The sequence below is a fragment of the Hypomesus transpacificus genome, chromosome 6 (assembly GCF_021917145.1).
Source record: "Hypomesus transpacificus isolate Combined female chromosome 6, fHypTra1, whole genome shotgun sequence".
Taxonomy (NCBI): Eukaryota; Metazoa; Chordata; class Actinopteri; order Osmeriformes; family Osmeridae; genus Hypomesus; species Hypomesus transpacificus.
In genome coordinates, this window is record NC_061065.1 from 11810585 (window position 1) to 11826077 (window position 15493).

At 40.6% G+C, this 15493-nt stretch overlaps 3 protein-coding genes across 3 annotated transcripts; all 3 read left to right on the top strand.

Annotated features, from left to right (window-relative positions):
- Nucleotides 1-4004: 4004 nt before the first annotated feature.
- Nucleotides 4005-5159, top strand: LOC124469066 (trace amine-associated receptor 1-like). Its single transcript, XM_047022157.1, has 3 exons — nucleotides 4005-4208; nucleotides 4320-4446; nucleotides 4519-5159. The coding sequence occupies exons 1-3, from the start codon at nucleotides 4005-4007 to the stop codon at nucleotides 5157-5159; spliced, it is 972 nt and encodes a 323-aa protein (XP_046878113.1).
- Nucleotides 5160-9216: 4057 nt separating this feature from the next.
- On the top strand, nucleotides 9217-10754 carry LOC124469068 (trace amine-associated receptor 1-like). The gene is made up of 3 exons (XM_047022159.1): nucleotides 9217-9268; nucleotides 9503-9717; nucleotides 9897-10754. Exons 1-3 carry the CDS (start codon nucleotides 9217-9219, stop codon nucleotides 10752-10754), a joined length of 1125 nt encoding a protein of 374 aa, XP_046878115.1.
- Nucleotides 10755-13911: 3157 nt separating this feature from the next.
- On the top strand, nucleotides 13912-15087 carry LOC124469069 (trace amine-associated receptor 1-like). Its single transcript, XM_047022161.1, has 3 exons — nucleotides 13912-14115; nucleotides 14248-14374; nucleotides 14447-15087. The coding sequence occupies exons 1-3, from the start codon at nucleotides 13912-13914 to the stop codon at nucleotides 15085-15087; spliced, it is 972 nt and encodes a 323-aa protein (XP_046878117.1).
- Nucleotides 15088-15493: the final 406 nt, after the last annotated feature.

Consider the following 15493-nt stretch of genomic DNA (forward strand, 5'->3'; position numbering starts at 1 on the left):
GTGTGTTCTGTGAGATGAATTAGTTAGCATGGTGACTTATTATCCTTGTTTCCAGTTTTCAGGACTAATCCCTGGAATTGAATGGTGTCCTTGAAAGATAAAGCAATGTCTGTCTGTACAATTTTTTACTTTATTTACACAAACTATGCACTCAATGTTTTCCAGACAAGAACTGTGCTGTACTGTCTGTACATGGCATAGACATTGAAACAATCCAAAACTCCATGGTACATGTTGAGTTCATTAATCCAACCTGTCTTTAGTGATGTCCGGGTCATTCACATCCTGTGTGTGTATGTGTGCGTGTTTTTCACAGACTATGCATGGGAAAGGCCTTCATTACTCAGTGCTATAACTTTTTCTAACAACCTTTCAAATCCAGTGATTAATTACTTAATATCAAAGTGTTTGCTAACAGTTAGAAGTTCAAAAGGTTGGGTGAAGTGTGTGTGTGTGTGTCTGTGTCTGTGTGTGTGTGTGGGTTAGGTGGAGTCAGGGGAAGGTTTGGGGGAGGGGGGGGCAGGAGAGGATAATCTTGATGTGGTCCAGAGATGTCAATTGCCTGTATGACACCTAAAGTGTTTGTTGTTAACCTGTGATCCAGCAGTGTTTGGAGGTAATGAGTCCCCTGTTGTGAAAGGTGTGAACTGTGTGTGTATGTCTGGAACATGTCACAGGGACCAGTACCAAATCAAAACACCACTAATGAGTTTTGTAACCACACCTTTACTTATTAGTCTCTTTAGTTGCATCAGATCATTACAACACAAACCAAACACCAATTAAGTTCAAACTACTTATAACTTGCTCTGTGACTTATTCCATGATCCAATAGATTTACGCTTTATTGACCGATCTATACCAGATATGGGTCGACCACTCTACCTCAATGCATTTTTGTAGTACATGTGTGTTTATCCATAATTTAGTTTGTCAGTGCATGGCTGTGCGTCAGTGTTGTGTGTGTGTGTGTTGTGATTGGACACATGCAACGTTTGTGTGTCTGTGTCACAGGGACCTCAATACCAAAACACCACTAATGAGTTGTCTCACCTTCACACCTTGACTTATTAGTCCTTAGTTGCATCAGATCATTATACTGTAATACAAACTGAGTGACATCATAGAGTAAATTGTCCCTATTGTTTTTGTGTATTAGAATGTATGTATGTTTCACAGGGACTTCAGTACCAAAACACTTCTAATGAGTTGTCTCACCTTCACACTTTGACTTATTAGTCTCTTGGTTGCATCAGACCATTACAACACAAACCTAACAACAACAAATGAAATAAACTAAACAACAATTGGGTTCAAACATATGATGAGTAACTATAATCTGAACTTATGCTTTACTGATCTTACTATACAACTCATTATTGAAATATGCAAGGTGTGCAATCAATGACAGCAATTCTTCAGGGTTGGTGCATGAATGTGTACAGTGTTTATTATGTGTGTGTGTTCATGCTTCTGGAAGTGTGTGTCTGTATTCTTTGAGTGTATTATGTGAGTTATCTGTGTTGAGCAAGTGCGTACATGCCCGTTTTTGTGTAAAGTTCAGCCAACTGAATATGTGTGTGAGGGTGTTGGTTCACCCTGCAACAGATAACCCAGTCTGTCTAGAAATGTACTAAGCATTCACCCATGTGTGCAAAGTACAGAAAGTAGTCAAACAGAGATGTTATGACACCGATCCATGTATTAGCATGTGGAGGGAGGGAGAGAGGACAGAGCCTGTAGTCGGCCTACAGGCTCTGTCTCCACAGTCTCTGAAGGGTGTCAACATGGACTGTCTACTGTCCTGAAGTTTATGTCTAACTCAATCTAACCTTTGGTAAATGTATGTATAGCTATCACACACTGTGCTATATATTCAGTGTATGAGGTAGCTGGTGGAACGAGAGTGTCTTCTGGGGTTGAAGAAGATGGAATATTCAGATGTCCGACTTTTGCTCCATTTGTCAGTTGTCTCCAACAGGAAGAGTTACATAAACCACAAGCACCTGTCTTTGGGGTTTGAGGTTGAGGAGCTAGGGGTGACACTGCCTGTCTATAAACCTTTTATCTATTTACGGGACACCTTCACAAGGAAAACGTTCAAACGGCCAGTTGCAAGGACAATGGGAGAAGTTGACAAGTTAATTCAGAATTGGTCTCTATGAGAGATAGTGGTATGAATCTGTTCATAATGATCTGCTACTGAAGCATACTCCTGTGTCCTCCATGTATATGTTGATTTATTAAAGGTACCACAAGAGGATCCAAATTGGTGGCCAGTTGATTACTTGACTAACAACTGAGACAAAAGTGAAATCACCCCTAATTTACATCACAATTATCTCAGAAGGCTGAGTGTAACCCATCAGACTGTAGCGGGGTTTCCTCATGTTAAAATAGAAATACTTAATTTATAATAAGGTATCCAGTTCTTGGGGGCATCACCTCTGATTTGTTTAAGGGACAGAGGAAACCTTATTGAATAATATTGAGTAATAGTATACAGTAGGTCCTAAACTATGATGAGAGCGGAGTACAAGATGATGGGTTGAAAGCGCGTGGGGAAGAGAGAGAGAGATAGGCTTCTGGAGAACAATATAGGGAGTCTATGTTAACTAATCCTAACGAAGGTTAGGTTAAATCATTTGCCAACTAAAATGAAACGTTACAAATTAAATCACAATATGCCAATGTTCACAAGTAAGAAATGTAGCAATATCGCAGTTACTTTTGCCAGTTTGAAGAAAAAGAATCAAAGTTCCGTTCGTCGTTGTCAAACGGTTAGAGAAAAGGAATCTTTCGTTAAAGTTCCTGGTGGTCCAGTGAGTTGCTGATTGAGGAGGATAGGTCAGATGTGTCGCGAACACATCCGGTGAATCCCTCCGAAAAAGCAAGGTTTGTTTTTAGCGTCAGGGTTTTATAATCCTTGCGAAAGGGGGGTATCCTTTTGGAGGTGAACTCTTTGGTCAGTTACTCCCACCTGGGCGTCCATCGACCATTGACGTATGGGTGTGAAGTAGTTGATAACTTTTCAGGGTTCAGCTATTTCAAATGTCCATGTATTTCTTATACTTCAAAATATAACAATACAACATTAATAAATGGTTTAGTTTGTAGATTAAAATCATTTTTGATATCAAGATTGACTGATTTATCATAACAGGAAAGGAAGTTACATTAAAACATCAAATTATATCAACACAGCATGAAAGGGAAATCATACATTATAACACATCAACTACTGTCATTGAAATAGTGTCCATGAGCCATGTAGTCCTTGAGAATATGTTTGTAAATTCAGAAAAGTTAGTCTTTCCTTAAAATCCTTTGTCTCCATACTGTAAGGCCATTTTGGTCTACCTTCTGACCCCATGCTGGGCCAGAAGCTTTGAAGCTCCTGCTCTGGAGGTAAGGACAAAGGGGGAAAAACGCCTTTCTCCTTGTCATGGGTAGGGGAAAGGTGTGATGATACATAATTTGTCTGTTGGTTCTGCTACAAGACTGAAAATGAATGAAGATAGAATTCGGGCAGGGATAGAGAAGCTACACCTAAAACATCTTCCAATTAGATATTTTTTGCTTTGATAGATACCCTTGACATTTTCCAGATCTTCCTTGTGTTCTAATTATGATTACTGTACTAGTTAACTTCCTTAATATCATTGTGCATATGCATGACAATCAACAGCATCATCATAGACTGGGTACTTAAGGACCCTTAACCTCAACTTCAGACTGTTCAGATGGTGGCAGCAGACCAAGGCAACAGGTAACTATAGAATCAAGTATATGACAAAAAGATGGGTAATGGAACATTTACACAGTCTCAATGTGTTTTGTTTCTGTATTCAAATAAAAGTCTTCTTGGACTAGACTATTTGATAGTCTAAAATAGATTTTTAGTAAAACAATGTTGACGTTTTCACAATTATTAGTTGTCATGTCTTCTCTTTCTCCTCCTTCTCCCCTTCCTATCTCCAGTTAACTCTGCAGGTTCCATCAGCATGGAACCAGGTCCTGGTATCAAAAGCTCTGACATGGTGGACCCCACTCATCTGTGTTATGAGAATGTCAACAGGTCCTGTGTCAGAGCCTACATCTTCTCTCCAGCTATAAAAGGGATCCTTTACATTATCTTCAGCTCGATGGTTGTGCTCACCGTGGCTGGAAATATGCTGGTTATCATATCTATCCTCCACTTTAAACAGGTATATTTGATTTTCATCCATTTTTGCAGTATTGGTTTATGTACATTGTGCCTGCAGCATTACATGAAGGTCACCCTTTAAAGCAGCTAACCTAGGTGTGTCTCCCAGCAGCTCCACACCCCCACCAACTACCTCATGCTGTCCCTGGCTGCGGCTGACCTGCTACTGGGGGCTTTAATTCTCCCTACCAGCATGACCTACTCTGTGGAGAACTGCTGGTACCTTGGACACCTGTTTTGTAAAATTCATGCCAGCACAGCCATCACTCTGGTCACCACATCTATCCTCAGCTTGTGTTTCATCTCTATTGACCGCTACTATGCTGTTTGCCATCCTTTACGCTACACAACAGCTATCACTATTCAGTCAGCTTTGGTCATGGTGATGGTGAGCTGGGGAGTGTCTGCTCTGGTGGGCTTTGGGATGATCTTCCTGGAACTCAATATGCTGGGTGAAGAGGAGTTCTACTATGAGCATGTGCTCTGTGAGGGGGGTTGTGTGGTGTACCAGACTGCCACTGCTAGCTCCGTCTCCTCCTCTCTCTCCTTCTACCTCCCTGCACTCATCATGCTCTGCATCTACCTCAAGATCTTCCTGGTGGCCCAGAGACAGGCTCGCAGCATCCAGAGCACCACCTTTCAGAACCAGAAGTCTGGAGCTGTGGCCAGTAAGTCAGAGAGAAAGGCCTTCAGAACCCTGGCTATCGTCATGGGAGCATTTTTATGTTGCTGGACTCCGTTTTTTCTCTGCAATGTTTCCACTCCTTATCTTGTACACTCCAACCTTCCTCTTTTGATGGCAATCACAAATACAATGGGCTTTTCAAACTCCTTTCTTAATCCCATAGTGTATGCCTTCTTTTACAGTTGGTTCAGGAGGGCATTTAGGATGATTGTTTTTGGTTCCATATTTCAGCCACAATCATCAAACACTAAATTGGTTTCAGAGTAAATGTCTTAAAATGTCCTTGCTATTCTCCAGCTTTTAAATAACTTACATCTGGATTCAAAGTAAATTCACCGTAGTACTACCAATCATAAACATGTAACATTTATGAACCACTGTACAATTTTTCTAACATTGCATTGTTGCTGTTATTACACATACAACTTGTGCACTTGTGTATGTCACTTTGGATAAAATCATCCGCTAAATGAATACAAATGAAGTGTTAATGTATGTAGAGAGTAATATAAATGGAGTTAGAGAGACAAAGGCCTCCAAAATGACTGTGTAACAGATGGAAGTATTCTTTGTTCTGAACTCTCTAAAAATAATATTTTGCCCCCAGCTATCCCAACATCCACCTGATAGAGTGTTGTATTTTCCAGATTCCTTCAATAAGACACAGCAACCCGGCCAGGCAAACATACACATTTACAAAAGTATGAATGTCAGTCCTGGTTCCTTGGGCTGACTGAATGAGTCTGGGGCAACAAACAGTTGAGTCAGGATTCGAGTGGAAAGGAATTAGCAAAGGTCCAACAACTTTGACCCCATTGTCAGTTGTCTTCAACATGATCAATAACTCTGACCACAAAAACCAGTCCAATGGGTTTGAGGAGCTGGGGGACACACCGCTGAAACAACTACCTATAAAACCTTAACCATATACATGCAACCTTCACAAGGAAAAAGATAAACGGACAAATACAAGGACTCTTAAAGCTGACAACTGGTCAGTTACAAGCTTCCAATAAGAACAACCTATGGTACTGTGACAACCACTGAGATAGTCATGGGTGTTCAACACTTAAATACATTTACATGTATTCATTTAGCAGACACTTGTATCCAAAGCGACTTCCAAGAGAGAGCTTTACAAAAGTGCATAAGTCACCGATCATAACAACGAGATAGCCCCAAACATTGCGGGCAGCCAAAACATGAAGCATACATTGTGAAAAACCAGATGAGTGCCAAAGGGAAGAACCATAGGAGCATGTTAAACAAGTTACAATTACATAAACTACATGAACCTCAAAAAGTGCAAGAGTGTACCTGTAGAAAAGCAATCAACGGTAAAATATTTCACAGCGAGTACAATGATTTAAATCTGTTACAACTAACCAACAAAAGCAACAAGTCACTCAGTAAGAGTCATTGTGATCCTGGAGGAAACTAGCATCGGGTCCCGCAAATCATTCCGAATCATTCCCATTGTACTCCCGCCTCTTCTTGAAGGTGGGGAGACAGTCAGTGTCTCTGATGGATGTGGGGAGTTGATTCCACCATTGGGGGGCCAGACAGGAGAAGAGCTTGTGTTGGGACCGGGCCTCTTGAGCGGTGGGACCACCAGACGGTTGTCAGAAGAAGACCGTAGGTGGTGGGTGGGGGTGTAAGGCTAAAGGAGAGACTTGATGTAGTCGGGTGCATCATGCTGGTAGACTGGCGAGCAGTGAGTTGCAGTAGTCCAACTTTGAGAGGACAAGTGTTTGGACTTAGCCTGGCTGCCAGCCCAACTTCTCCCCGCCCACAAAAAATGTGTTCGGGAAGTTGGGTCTGGAGGGTCTCGTATTGGGGACAACTACAGAAAACCAGAATCGGGACGGACCAATGAAATTGCCAGGGCGGGCTTTGTACGATGATGGACAGATGATCAACAGTAACGTAATCAACAACGTCACGAAAGAGCGCTTGGGTTTAATTCATTTTCAACAAACAACATATTACGTTGCTCTGATTGGTTGTAGGTCTCAGCTCTCACCCACTGTACATTCCTGTGACCAGGGATGTTGACCTCACCAAACTGGGAGATGGCTTGCTTTTGAAGGGTGAGCTGTACCAATGGGACAATGAGCGGAAGGTGCACTTCTCTCGAACTGTAGGGCTGTGGGAGCAGGTAATACCTGGCCCAGGTTACCCATCCCAGGGTTTGCTTGGGGCGAGGCCTGTGGGTCTGCCCAGGGCTTCCCTTGGGCTGGACTCAGGGATTCCCACTGTCCCTTGCATGCACTGACAGTTTGCTTGCTTGCTTCACTCTTCATTGTAGCAGCACAGCTCACTGATTCTTGAGAAGGTGGACAAAACAGGGTGCAACATTAAAAAAATTAAACCTTGTGCTCAGACAAATCAAACAGCATGAAGGTATCTAACGTGTACTAAGCTACTGAGCAATGCTTTGATATAACTTCCTAACCTGTCTTTTTTTTTCAAAATTAGCTTTTTACCTTGCCATCACTTACAAAGGCTCAACACCATCAGACACCAAAAATACACATTGATTTTAACTCAAATTATGCTAGACCCATGAGAATAATTGCAGTCACAAATTTTCGCCAAGGCTGACAAAGGCCGCAATTATTTATTTTTGAATTCTATATATATACACAGTTTGAAAATTTCCGTCTGTGTTTCATTTATTGTACTGTTTAATATAATGTAAACTTTAACAGCAAACAAGATGTTTTTAAGATTTCAAAACACATCCTCTTGTTAGGAGATGGATTACATTTTTACATAATGACCAACAATTCCTCAACAGATACAAAATGTCATCATGAAATGCTTTTGTGGTTTTCAAGTAATTTCTCATTATATTACACATGAAAATAGGGTTTATAAATGCTGAATATGCGACAATACAACATAAATCTGATGGTGGTGATATCTCAGTGTTGACACATTAGGCATTTTTTTCACAAAATAAAAGGAGTTTATGTAATTTCCTCTTAGTTTATTTAGGGAGATTTTTCTTCTGATTTTGGAAGCTAGACCTAAAAGTAAACCCAGACTGACTAAACAAAAAAATATGTGTGTGTTGTAATCGACTCCCCTGACATTGTGAGGGAATGATAGCATTATACTGCTGATCAATGCTGCTATACCAATCAATATCTAATATGAATATGTAAACACACATGTTTTGTAATGCTAATAACTAAGATACAAATATTGAATGTGATCAATTGATTTAATAAAGTAACAGATAAGAAACATTGAAATGTAACTTTGGTGTGTGGACAAGAATGCAGATGTCAGGCAAACTGACTTGGGAGGCGAGTTTGTGACGCTCAGGGACTGGTGTGAGCACAATGAGCTAGTCAGCTCATGGGAGTAAAAGTGTCAACTTGGGAGATAAGGTGATGCTGGGAACATAACTCTTCTCTGCTTCAGGACGAGTCAGACCGGACAGTTCTTACTATGGATAATATGCCCCCTTCCCCTGGAGACCCTGCCCCCCCCCCTTCTCACTGTATGCCCCCCTTCTCCTTGGAGCCCATCTGCCCCTTTACATCATCTGACCTAGGAGTGGTCTTACCCTCTCCCCTTCCCCTTGAAGACCCCACCCCATATATCATCAGGACCTCGAGATGACCTGCTCTCAACTCTGGAGAACTCAAACCCCCCCCCCCCCCTTGGATTGCATCAGACCTGTGGGTCTTGTCCACCCCCCTCCCTGAACAACACCAGACCTGTGGGTCTTCTCTGCCCCCTCCCTCTCCTAACATCACCAGGTCCGTGGACTGCCCACCTTGCGCCAGCATGAACGCCCTGGACATTTAATTGGTTAACAATAGCCACCCCAAGGTCTCCTGACCAATGGCCACTCACCAGACCTCCCTCTCTGGGGAGTACAAGATCTGTCTCCCAAGGGCGGGGAGACAGAACTTGGGAGGGGCAGAACTTTCTCTGATATTCTGTCACGACCACTTTCTCAACGAAGGCCTTCGTTCGTTCTAATCTTATACTCTGTTTTGGTGGGACGACTGCTGTTGCATCATCAACTGATTCATTGTACTAGACTACGGACATCTTGGTGTATTGTTTTCATTGTGTATCTTGTGATTGCATCATTACTAATTAAACTACAAATAACTTGGTACAATGCTTAACCGTGTATCATTCTTCCTCTCAACACCCAGTTTACACTATCCTTAACAACATTTACTATATCTTCCTGATGTTATCATGATGGTAATTATAGATGACATTTTCAGCAGTATCATTATACATACCGTATGCATGATTATCATCAGCGATTGTCATAGACTGTGGGTATTTAAGGATGATCCTCAACTCTCGTCAGTTCAGAGGGTGGCAGCAGACCAGGGCTTCAGGTAACCATAGATACATCACCATATACATTGCTTACAAGTAAGGAAAGGAACGTGGACACAATATCATTGTTTATTTATTTGTATTCAAAAGATAGCCTTTTGAAATTGACTATTTGATCATCTTAATTTTGAGGGGGGAAAACCTTTTATACTTATTCATAATGACAAATGATGTAATGTCTCCTCTACCTCCACTCTACCTCCCTCCTTTACCTCCCTCTACCTCCCTTGCAGGTTCCAGCAGTATGGATATAGGTCCTAGTGTCCCCAGCTCTGACATGCCGAACTCCATTCATCTGTGTTATGAGAATGTCAACAGGTCCTGTGTCAAAGCCTACATCTTCTCTCCTGCAGTAAAGGATATTTTTTACCTTATCTTCAGCTCCATGATTGTGCTCACCGTGGCTGGAAACATGCTGGTTATCGTCTCCATCCTCCACTTTAAACAGGTATGTTTGATTTACATCACATGTTGTAGTGCTAAGACTGGTTATATTAGTGTTACATATGGTTAACCAACTCATGCTTATCCTAAAACTTAAGATGTACCTAACGCATGTAGCTAACCAGAAGTTTAAATCAAGTTTATAGTCTTTACAGTGTCTGACCCAGGTGTGTCTCTCATCAGCTCCACACTCCTACCAACTTCCTCATCCTGTCCCTGGCTGCAGCTGACCTGCTGTTAGGGGTTCTAGTCATCCCTTTCGCTTTTGCCTACAATGTGGAGAACTGCTGGTATCTGGGGCACTTTTTCTGTAAGATACACATAAGCCTGGCCATGACTTTAGTCACCGCGTCCATCATCAACCTAAGTTTCATCTCTATCGACCGCTACTATGCAGTGTGTCGTCCTCTGCACTACAGAACAACCATCACTGTTCAGACATCTCTGATCATGGTGATGGTGAGCTGGGGAGTGTCTACTCTAGTGGGCTTTGGGACAATATTCCTGGAGCTCAACATCCTGGGTGAAGAGGAGTTCTACTATAAGCATGTGCTCTGTGAGGGGCTGTGTGTGTTTTACCTGACAGCCACCTCTCGCTCCATCTGCACTTTACTCTCCTTCTACCTCCCTGCACTCATCATGCTCTGCATCTACCTCAAGATCTTCCTGGTGGCCCAGAGACAGGCTCGCAGCATCCAGAGCACCACCTTCCAGAACCAGAACTCTGGAGCTGTGGCCAGCAAGTCAGAGAGAAAGGCCTTCAGAACCCTGGCTATTGTTATGGGAGCATTTCTATGTTGCTGGACTCCTCTTTTTCTCTGCATTGTGGCAACTCCTTATCTCGTACACACTAACCTTCCACTGGTTTTGGCAATCGCAAATAGCATTGGCTATTCAAACTCCTTTCTTAATCCTATAGTGTATGCCTTTTTTTACAGCTGGTTCAGGAGGGCGTTTAGGATGATTGTTTTTGGTTCCATATTTCAGCCACAATCATCAAACACAAATTTGTCCGGCATTAATAATATACGTTTGAATTGAAAGGATATTAACCATAGTAAAGTAAAATATGAATATATATATATATATATATACAGTGCCCTCCAAAAGTATTGGAACAGTGAGGCGAATTCCTTTATTTTTGCTGTAGACTGAAAACATTTGGGCTTGACATCAAATAATGAACGTGAGACCAGAGATCAACGTTTCAGCTTTTATTTCCAGGTATTTACATCAGGATCTGATGCACAACTAAGAAAATATCACATTTTGTTTGAATCCACCCATTTGTCATGTGATCAAAAGTATTGGAACAGATATACTTAAAACATATTTAAGTGAATAAGACTTAATATTTAGTTGCAAATCCTTTGCTTTCAATAACTGCAGCAAGTCTGTGACCCATTGACGTCACCAAACTTTTGCATTCTTCCTTTTTGATGCTTTCCCAGGCTTTCACTGCAGCCTCTTTCAGTTGTTGTTTGTTTTTTGGGGTTCCTCCCTTCAGTCTCCTCTTAAGCAGGTAAAATGCATGCTCTATAGGGTTTAAGTCTGGAGATTGACTTGGCCAGTCTAATACCTTCCATTTCTTGCCCCTGATGAACTCCTTTGTTGTTTTGGCAGTGTGTTTTGGGTCGTTATCTTGCTGCATGATGAAGGCTCTGCCAATCAGTTTGGTTGCATCTTTCCTTAAATTGGCAGACAAAATGTTTCTGTAGACTTCCGAGTTCATTTTGCTGCTGCCATCATGTGTTACATCCTCAATGAAGATTAATGAGCCCGTCCCAGAAGAAGCCATGCAAGCCCAAGCCATGACATTACCTCCACCGTGTTTCACAGATGAGCTTGTGTGTTTGGGATCATGAGCAGTTCCTTTCTTTCTCCAAACTTTAGCCTTTCCATCACTTTGGTAAAAGTTAATCTTTGTCTCATCAGTCCATAAAACTTTGTCCCAGAATTTTTGAGGTTCATCTCTGTACTTTTTGGCAAATTCCAGCCTGGCCTTCCTATTCTTCTTGCTAATGAGTGGTTTGCATCTTCTGGTGTAGCCCTTGTACTTTTGTTCATGAAGTCTTCTGCGAACAGTAGATAGTGATACCTTCACTCCTGCCATCTGGAGGTTGTTGCTGATCTCACTAACAGTTGTTTTAGGGTCTTTCTTTACAGCTCTCACAATGTTTCTGTCATCAACTGCTGATGTTTTCCTTGGTCTACCTGTTCGACGTCTGTTACTTAGTACACCAGTAGTTTTCTTCTTCTTCAGGACATTCCAAATGGTTGTACTGGCTATGGCCAATGTTTCTGCAATGGCTCTGATTGATTTTCCATCTTCTCTAAGACTCACAATTGCTTGTTTTTCACCCAAAGACAGCGCTCTGGTTTTCATGTTGTTTTCACCTCTGAATACAGTCTGCATAGACAAAACCTATCTTACCCAATCTGAACCTGAGTGTAGACATTCAGTGGTATTTATTGATTGAATAATGTATGTAATAGGACACACCTGGGCAACAAAACACACCTGTCAGTCACATGTTCCAATACTTTTGCTCACGTGACAAATGGGTGGGTTCGAACAAAAAGGTGATATTTTCTAATTCGTGCATCAGATCTTGATGTAAATACCTGGAAATAAAAGCTGAAACGTTGATCTCTGGTTTCACATTCATCGTTTGATGTCAAGCCCAAATGTTTTCAGTCTACAGCAAAAATAAAGGAATTGGCCTCACTGTTCCAATACTTTTGGAGGGCACTGTATATGTTTGTGTACAAATTATGAACTAAACCATTTTCTAAACATTGTTGTGATTATTACATGGATTCAATAACCGTTATTATATTAATTTGTTACAACCTCAAATTATTATTGATTGTTTACAAAGACAAATGCGGACTGTAATTTGTTCAATAAGAGTGATCATGTTTCTAATGTTTCTGCAAACATTTTGTAATGTGATCCAGTAATCAACTAGTACACTTTGGGGCCGACAAATAAAACATATGTTATAATCATCCATTGTTTCCTTTTCTGCAGACAATTAAAGTATTCAGTTATATTTGCATTATTGCAGACGTTGTGTATTATGTAATAGTGTCAAAATATGCATGGTATGGTTTAATTTCCAAAACACAATTGATGAAATATTTACCACTATTACTAAATTGATATCATATTTAATAAATTCCTTAACAAAGAAAAAATACAATCAGGAAAGGGAATAAACTTTGATAGACAACATACTAAATAACTACTTAAATATGTTCTCATTTACATTACATAAGTTGACTGTCCCTATATGCTTACTTCTTTGTCTTTAAATACACTGGAACTCATGTCTTAGGCTTTTAATTCACTTATGGTCAAAATTCTAACATTTAATCAATTTTCTGAAATTTTTCACCAGATACTTTCTTTCAGAGCCTCATCCATGAACTGAACCTAACTACCGTACAGGAAAGACATTTTCTAACCACAGTGTGCCAAAATACACATATAGTAGTTGCCTGACCACTTTCACACAGTTACAATACGTTTAGGCAGCCAACGATGAATTGAGTTACAGTATGTATGAAATGTGTTGTGATTTCTACATGTTGAAACAAAAATGTATGAATATAATCTTTAATATAACCTGAGAATGTGCACTTAAACTATTTGTGAATTGTTTGATTGTAAATCTAAAACTGTGGGGTACAGGGGAAAAAATGTTTAAAAGAATTGACATAAACATGGAATGCACTGTATAACACAAACTGGCTCGTACAGATTTTACACCTCATAACATAAACTATAAAAATATTTACTTTACATTTGTCCCCTCATATTTAGTTGAGATCATTTTTTTTTTGCTTTATTATGACTACCTGTACCAATGCACAGTTGTGTCTGATTGGCTATAGCATCATAATGTTCTCATTATGTTAATTAGAGAAGAGAATTGTACACGTTGGATGCATGGTAATCAAAAGAGATTGTCATAGTCTGTGGGTACATAAGGATAAACCTCAGTTCCAGACAGTTTAGATTAAGGCAGCAGAACACAAATTTAAATAACCTTACATGTACCATCGCCTACATGACTAACTGGTAAGGATCACAATGACAATCTCCACAGGCTAGAAATACATTTTTTAGACAGATTTTTCTTGCCTACTCTCTCTTTCTTTCATCCTAGATAACTTTGCAGATTCTAGAACTATGGAGCAGGGTTCTGATGTTTCCAGCTCTGACATGGTGGACTCCATTCATCTGTGTTATGAGAATGTCAACAAGTCCTGCGTCAAAGCCTACATCTTCTCTCCTACTGTCAAATGTATTTTCTACATTATCTTCAGTTTTATGGTTGTGCTCACAGTAGCTGGAAACATGCTGGTTATTGTCTCAATCCTCCACTTCAGACAGGTATGTTTGATTTACATTTCTATCTATAGTCTTAGGGACTTTTGCAGTAAAACATTTTGCATGTAGCTGACTAGAAGTTTAAATCAAGTTTATATTTTTCAAAGTGTCTGACCCAGGCGTGTCTCTCATCAGCTCCACACTCCCACCAACTTCCTCATCCTGTCCCTGGCTGTAGCTGACCTGCTGCTGGGGGTTCTAGTCATCCCTTTTGCTTTTGCGTACAATGTGGAGAACTGCTGGTATCTGGGGCACTTTTTCTGTAAGATACATGTAAGCTTGGCCATGACTCTGATCACTGCATCCATCATCAACCTAAGTTTCATCTCTATCGACCGCTACTATGCAGTGTGTCGTCCTCTGCACTACAGAACAACCATCACTGTTCAGACATCTCTGATCATGGTGATGGTGAGCTGGGGAGTGTCTGCTATGCTTGGGTTTGGGACAAATTTCCTGGAGCTCAACATCCTGGGTGAAGAGGAGTTCTATTATGAGCATGTGCTCTGTGAGGGGGGCTGTGTGGTGTACCAGACAGCCACTGCTAGCTCCGTCTCCTCCTCTCTCTCCTTCTACCTCCCTGCACTCATCATGCTCTGCATCTACCTCAAGATCTTCCTGGTGGCCCAGAGACAGGCTCGCAGCATCCAGAGCACCACCTTCCAGAACCAGAAGTCTGGAGCTGTGGCCAGCAAGTCAGAGAGAAAGGCCTTCAGAACCCTGGCTATTGTTATGGGAGCATTTCTATGTTGCTGGACTCCTATTTTTCTCTGCATTGTGGCAACTCCTTATCTTTTAAACACTAACCTTCCACTGGTTATGGCAATCACAAATAGCATTGGCTATTCAAACTCCTTTCTTAATCCTATAGTGTATGCCTTTTTTTACAGTTGGTTCAGGAGGGCGTTTAGGATGATTGTTTTTGGTTCCATATTTCAGCCACAATCCTCAAACACAAATTTGGTGTCGGAATAAATGATCATGACTTATACATATTTGTTTTTGTCCTGCATTAATAATATACGTTTGAATTGACAGGATATACACTACGGCAAAATAATATACTTGTGTACAAATGATGAACTATTGTACCATTTTCTAAACATTGTATTGTTGTGATTAATACACGGATACAATAGCCGTTATTATATTCACTTGTTACAACCTCAAATTATTATTGATTGTTTACAAAAAACATCCATACCCCTAATGCTTCACTTGAGGGGACAGAGAAAAGCAGCGTCTGATTTGAGCAATAAAAGTAATCATGTTTGTAATGTTTCTTTGAAAATGTTGTAATGTAATTTAGAAATCAACTAATACATTTTAGGGCTCACATATAAAACACGTTATAACCACTGTTTCTTTGAGACTTTGTCTC

Bases quoted from the DNA above. Each gene is read 5' to 3' on its own strand.
- LOC124469066 (XM_047022157.1), top strand. From the start codon at position 4,005: ATGGAACCAGGTCCTGGTATCAAAAGCTCTGACATGGTGGACCCCACT. The intron at 4,209-4,319 runs GTATATTTGATT...GTCTCCCAGCAG, and splicing joins CTATCCTCCACTTTAAACAG to CTCCACACCCCCACCAACTA. The intron at 4,447-4,518 runs GTAAAATTCATG...TCATCTCTATTG, and splicing joins GTACCTTGGACACCTGTTTT to ACCGCTACTATGCTGTTTGC.
- LOC124469069 (XM_047022161.1), top strand. From the start codon at position 13,912: ATGGAGCAGGGTTCTGATGTTTCCAGCTCTGACATGGTGGACTCCATT. The intron at 14,116-14,247 runs GTATGTTTGATT...GTCTCTCATCAG, and splicing joins CAATCCTCCACTTCAGACAG to CTCCACACTCCCACCAACTT. The intron at 14,375-14,446 runs GTAAGATACATG...TCATCTCTATCG, and splicing joins GTATCTGGGGCACTTTTTCT to ACCGCTACTATGCAGTGTGT.
- LOC124469068 (XM_047022159.1), top strand. From the start codon at position 9,217: ATGATCCTCAACTCTCGTCAGTTCAGAGGGTGGCAGCAGACCAGGGCT. The intron at 9,269-9,502 runs GTAACCATAGAT...CCTCCCTTGCAG, and splicing joins GCAGCAGACCAGGGCTTCAG to GTTCCAGCAGTATGGATATA. The intron at 9,718-9,896 runs GTATGTTTGATT...GTCTCTCATCAG, and splicing joins CCATCCTCCACTTTAAACAG to CTCCACACTCCTACCAACTT.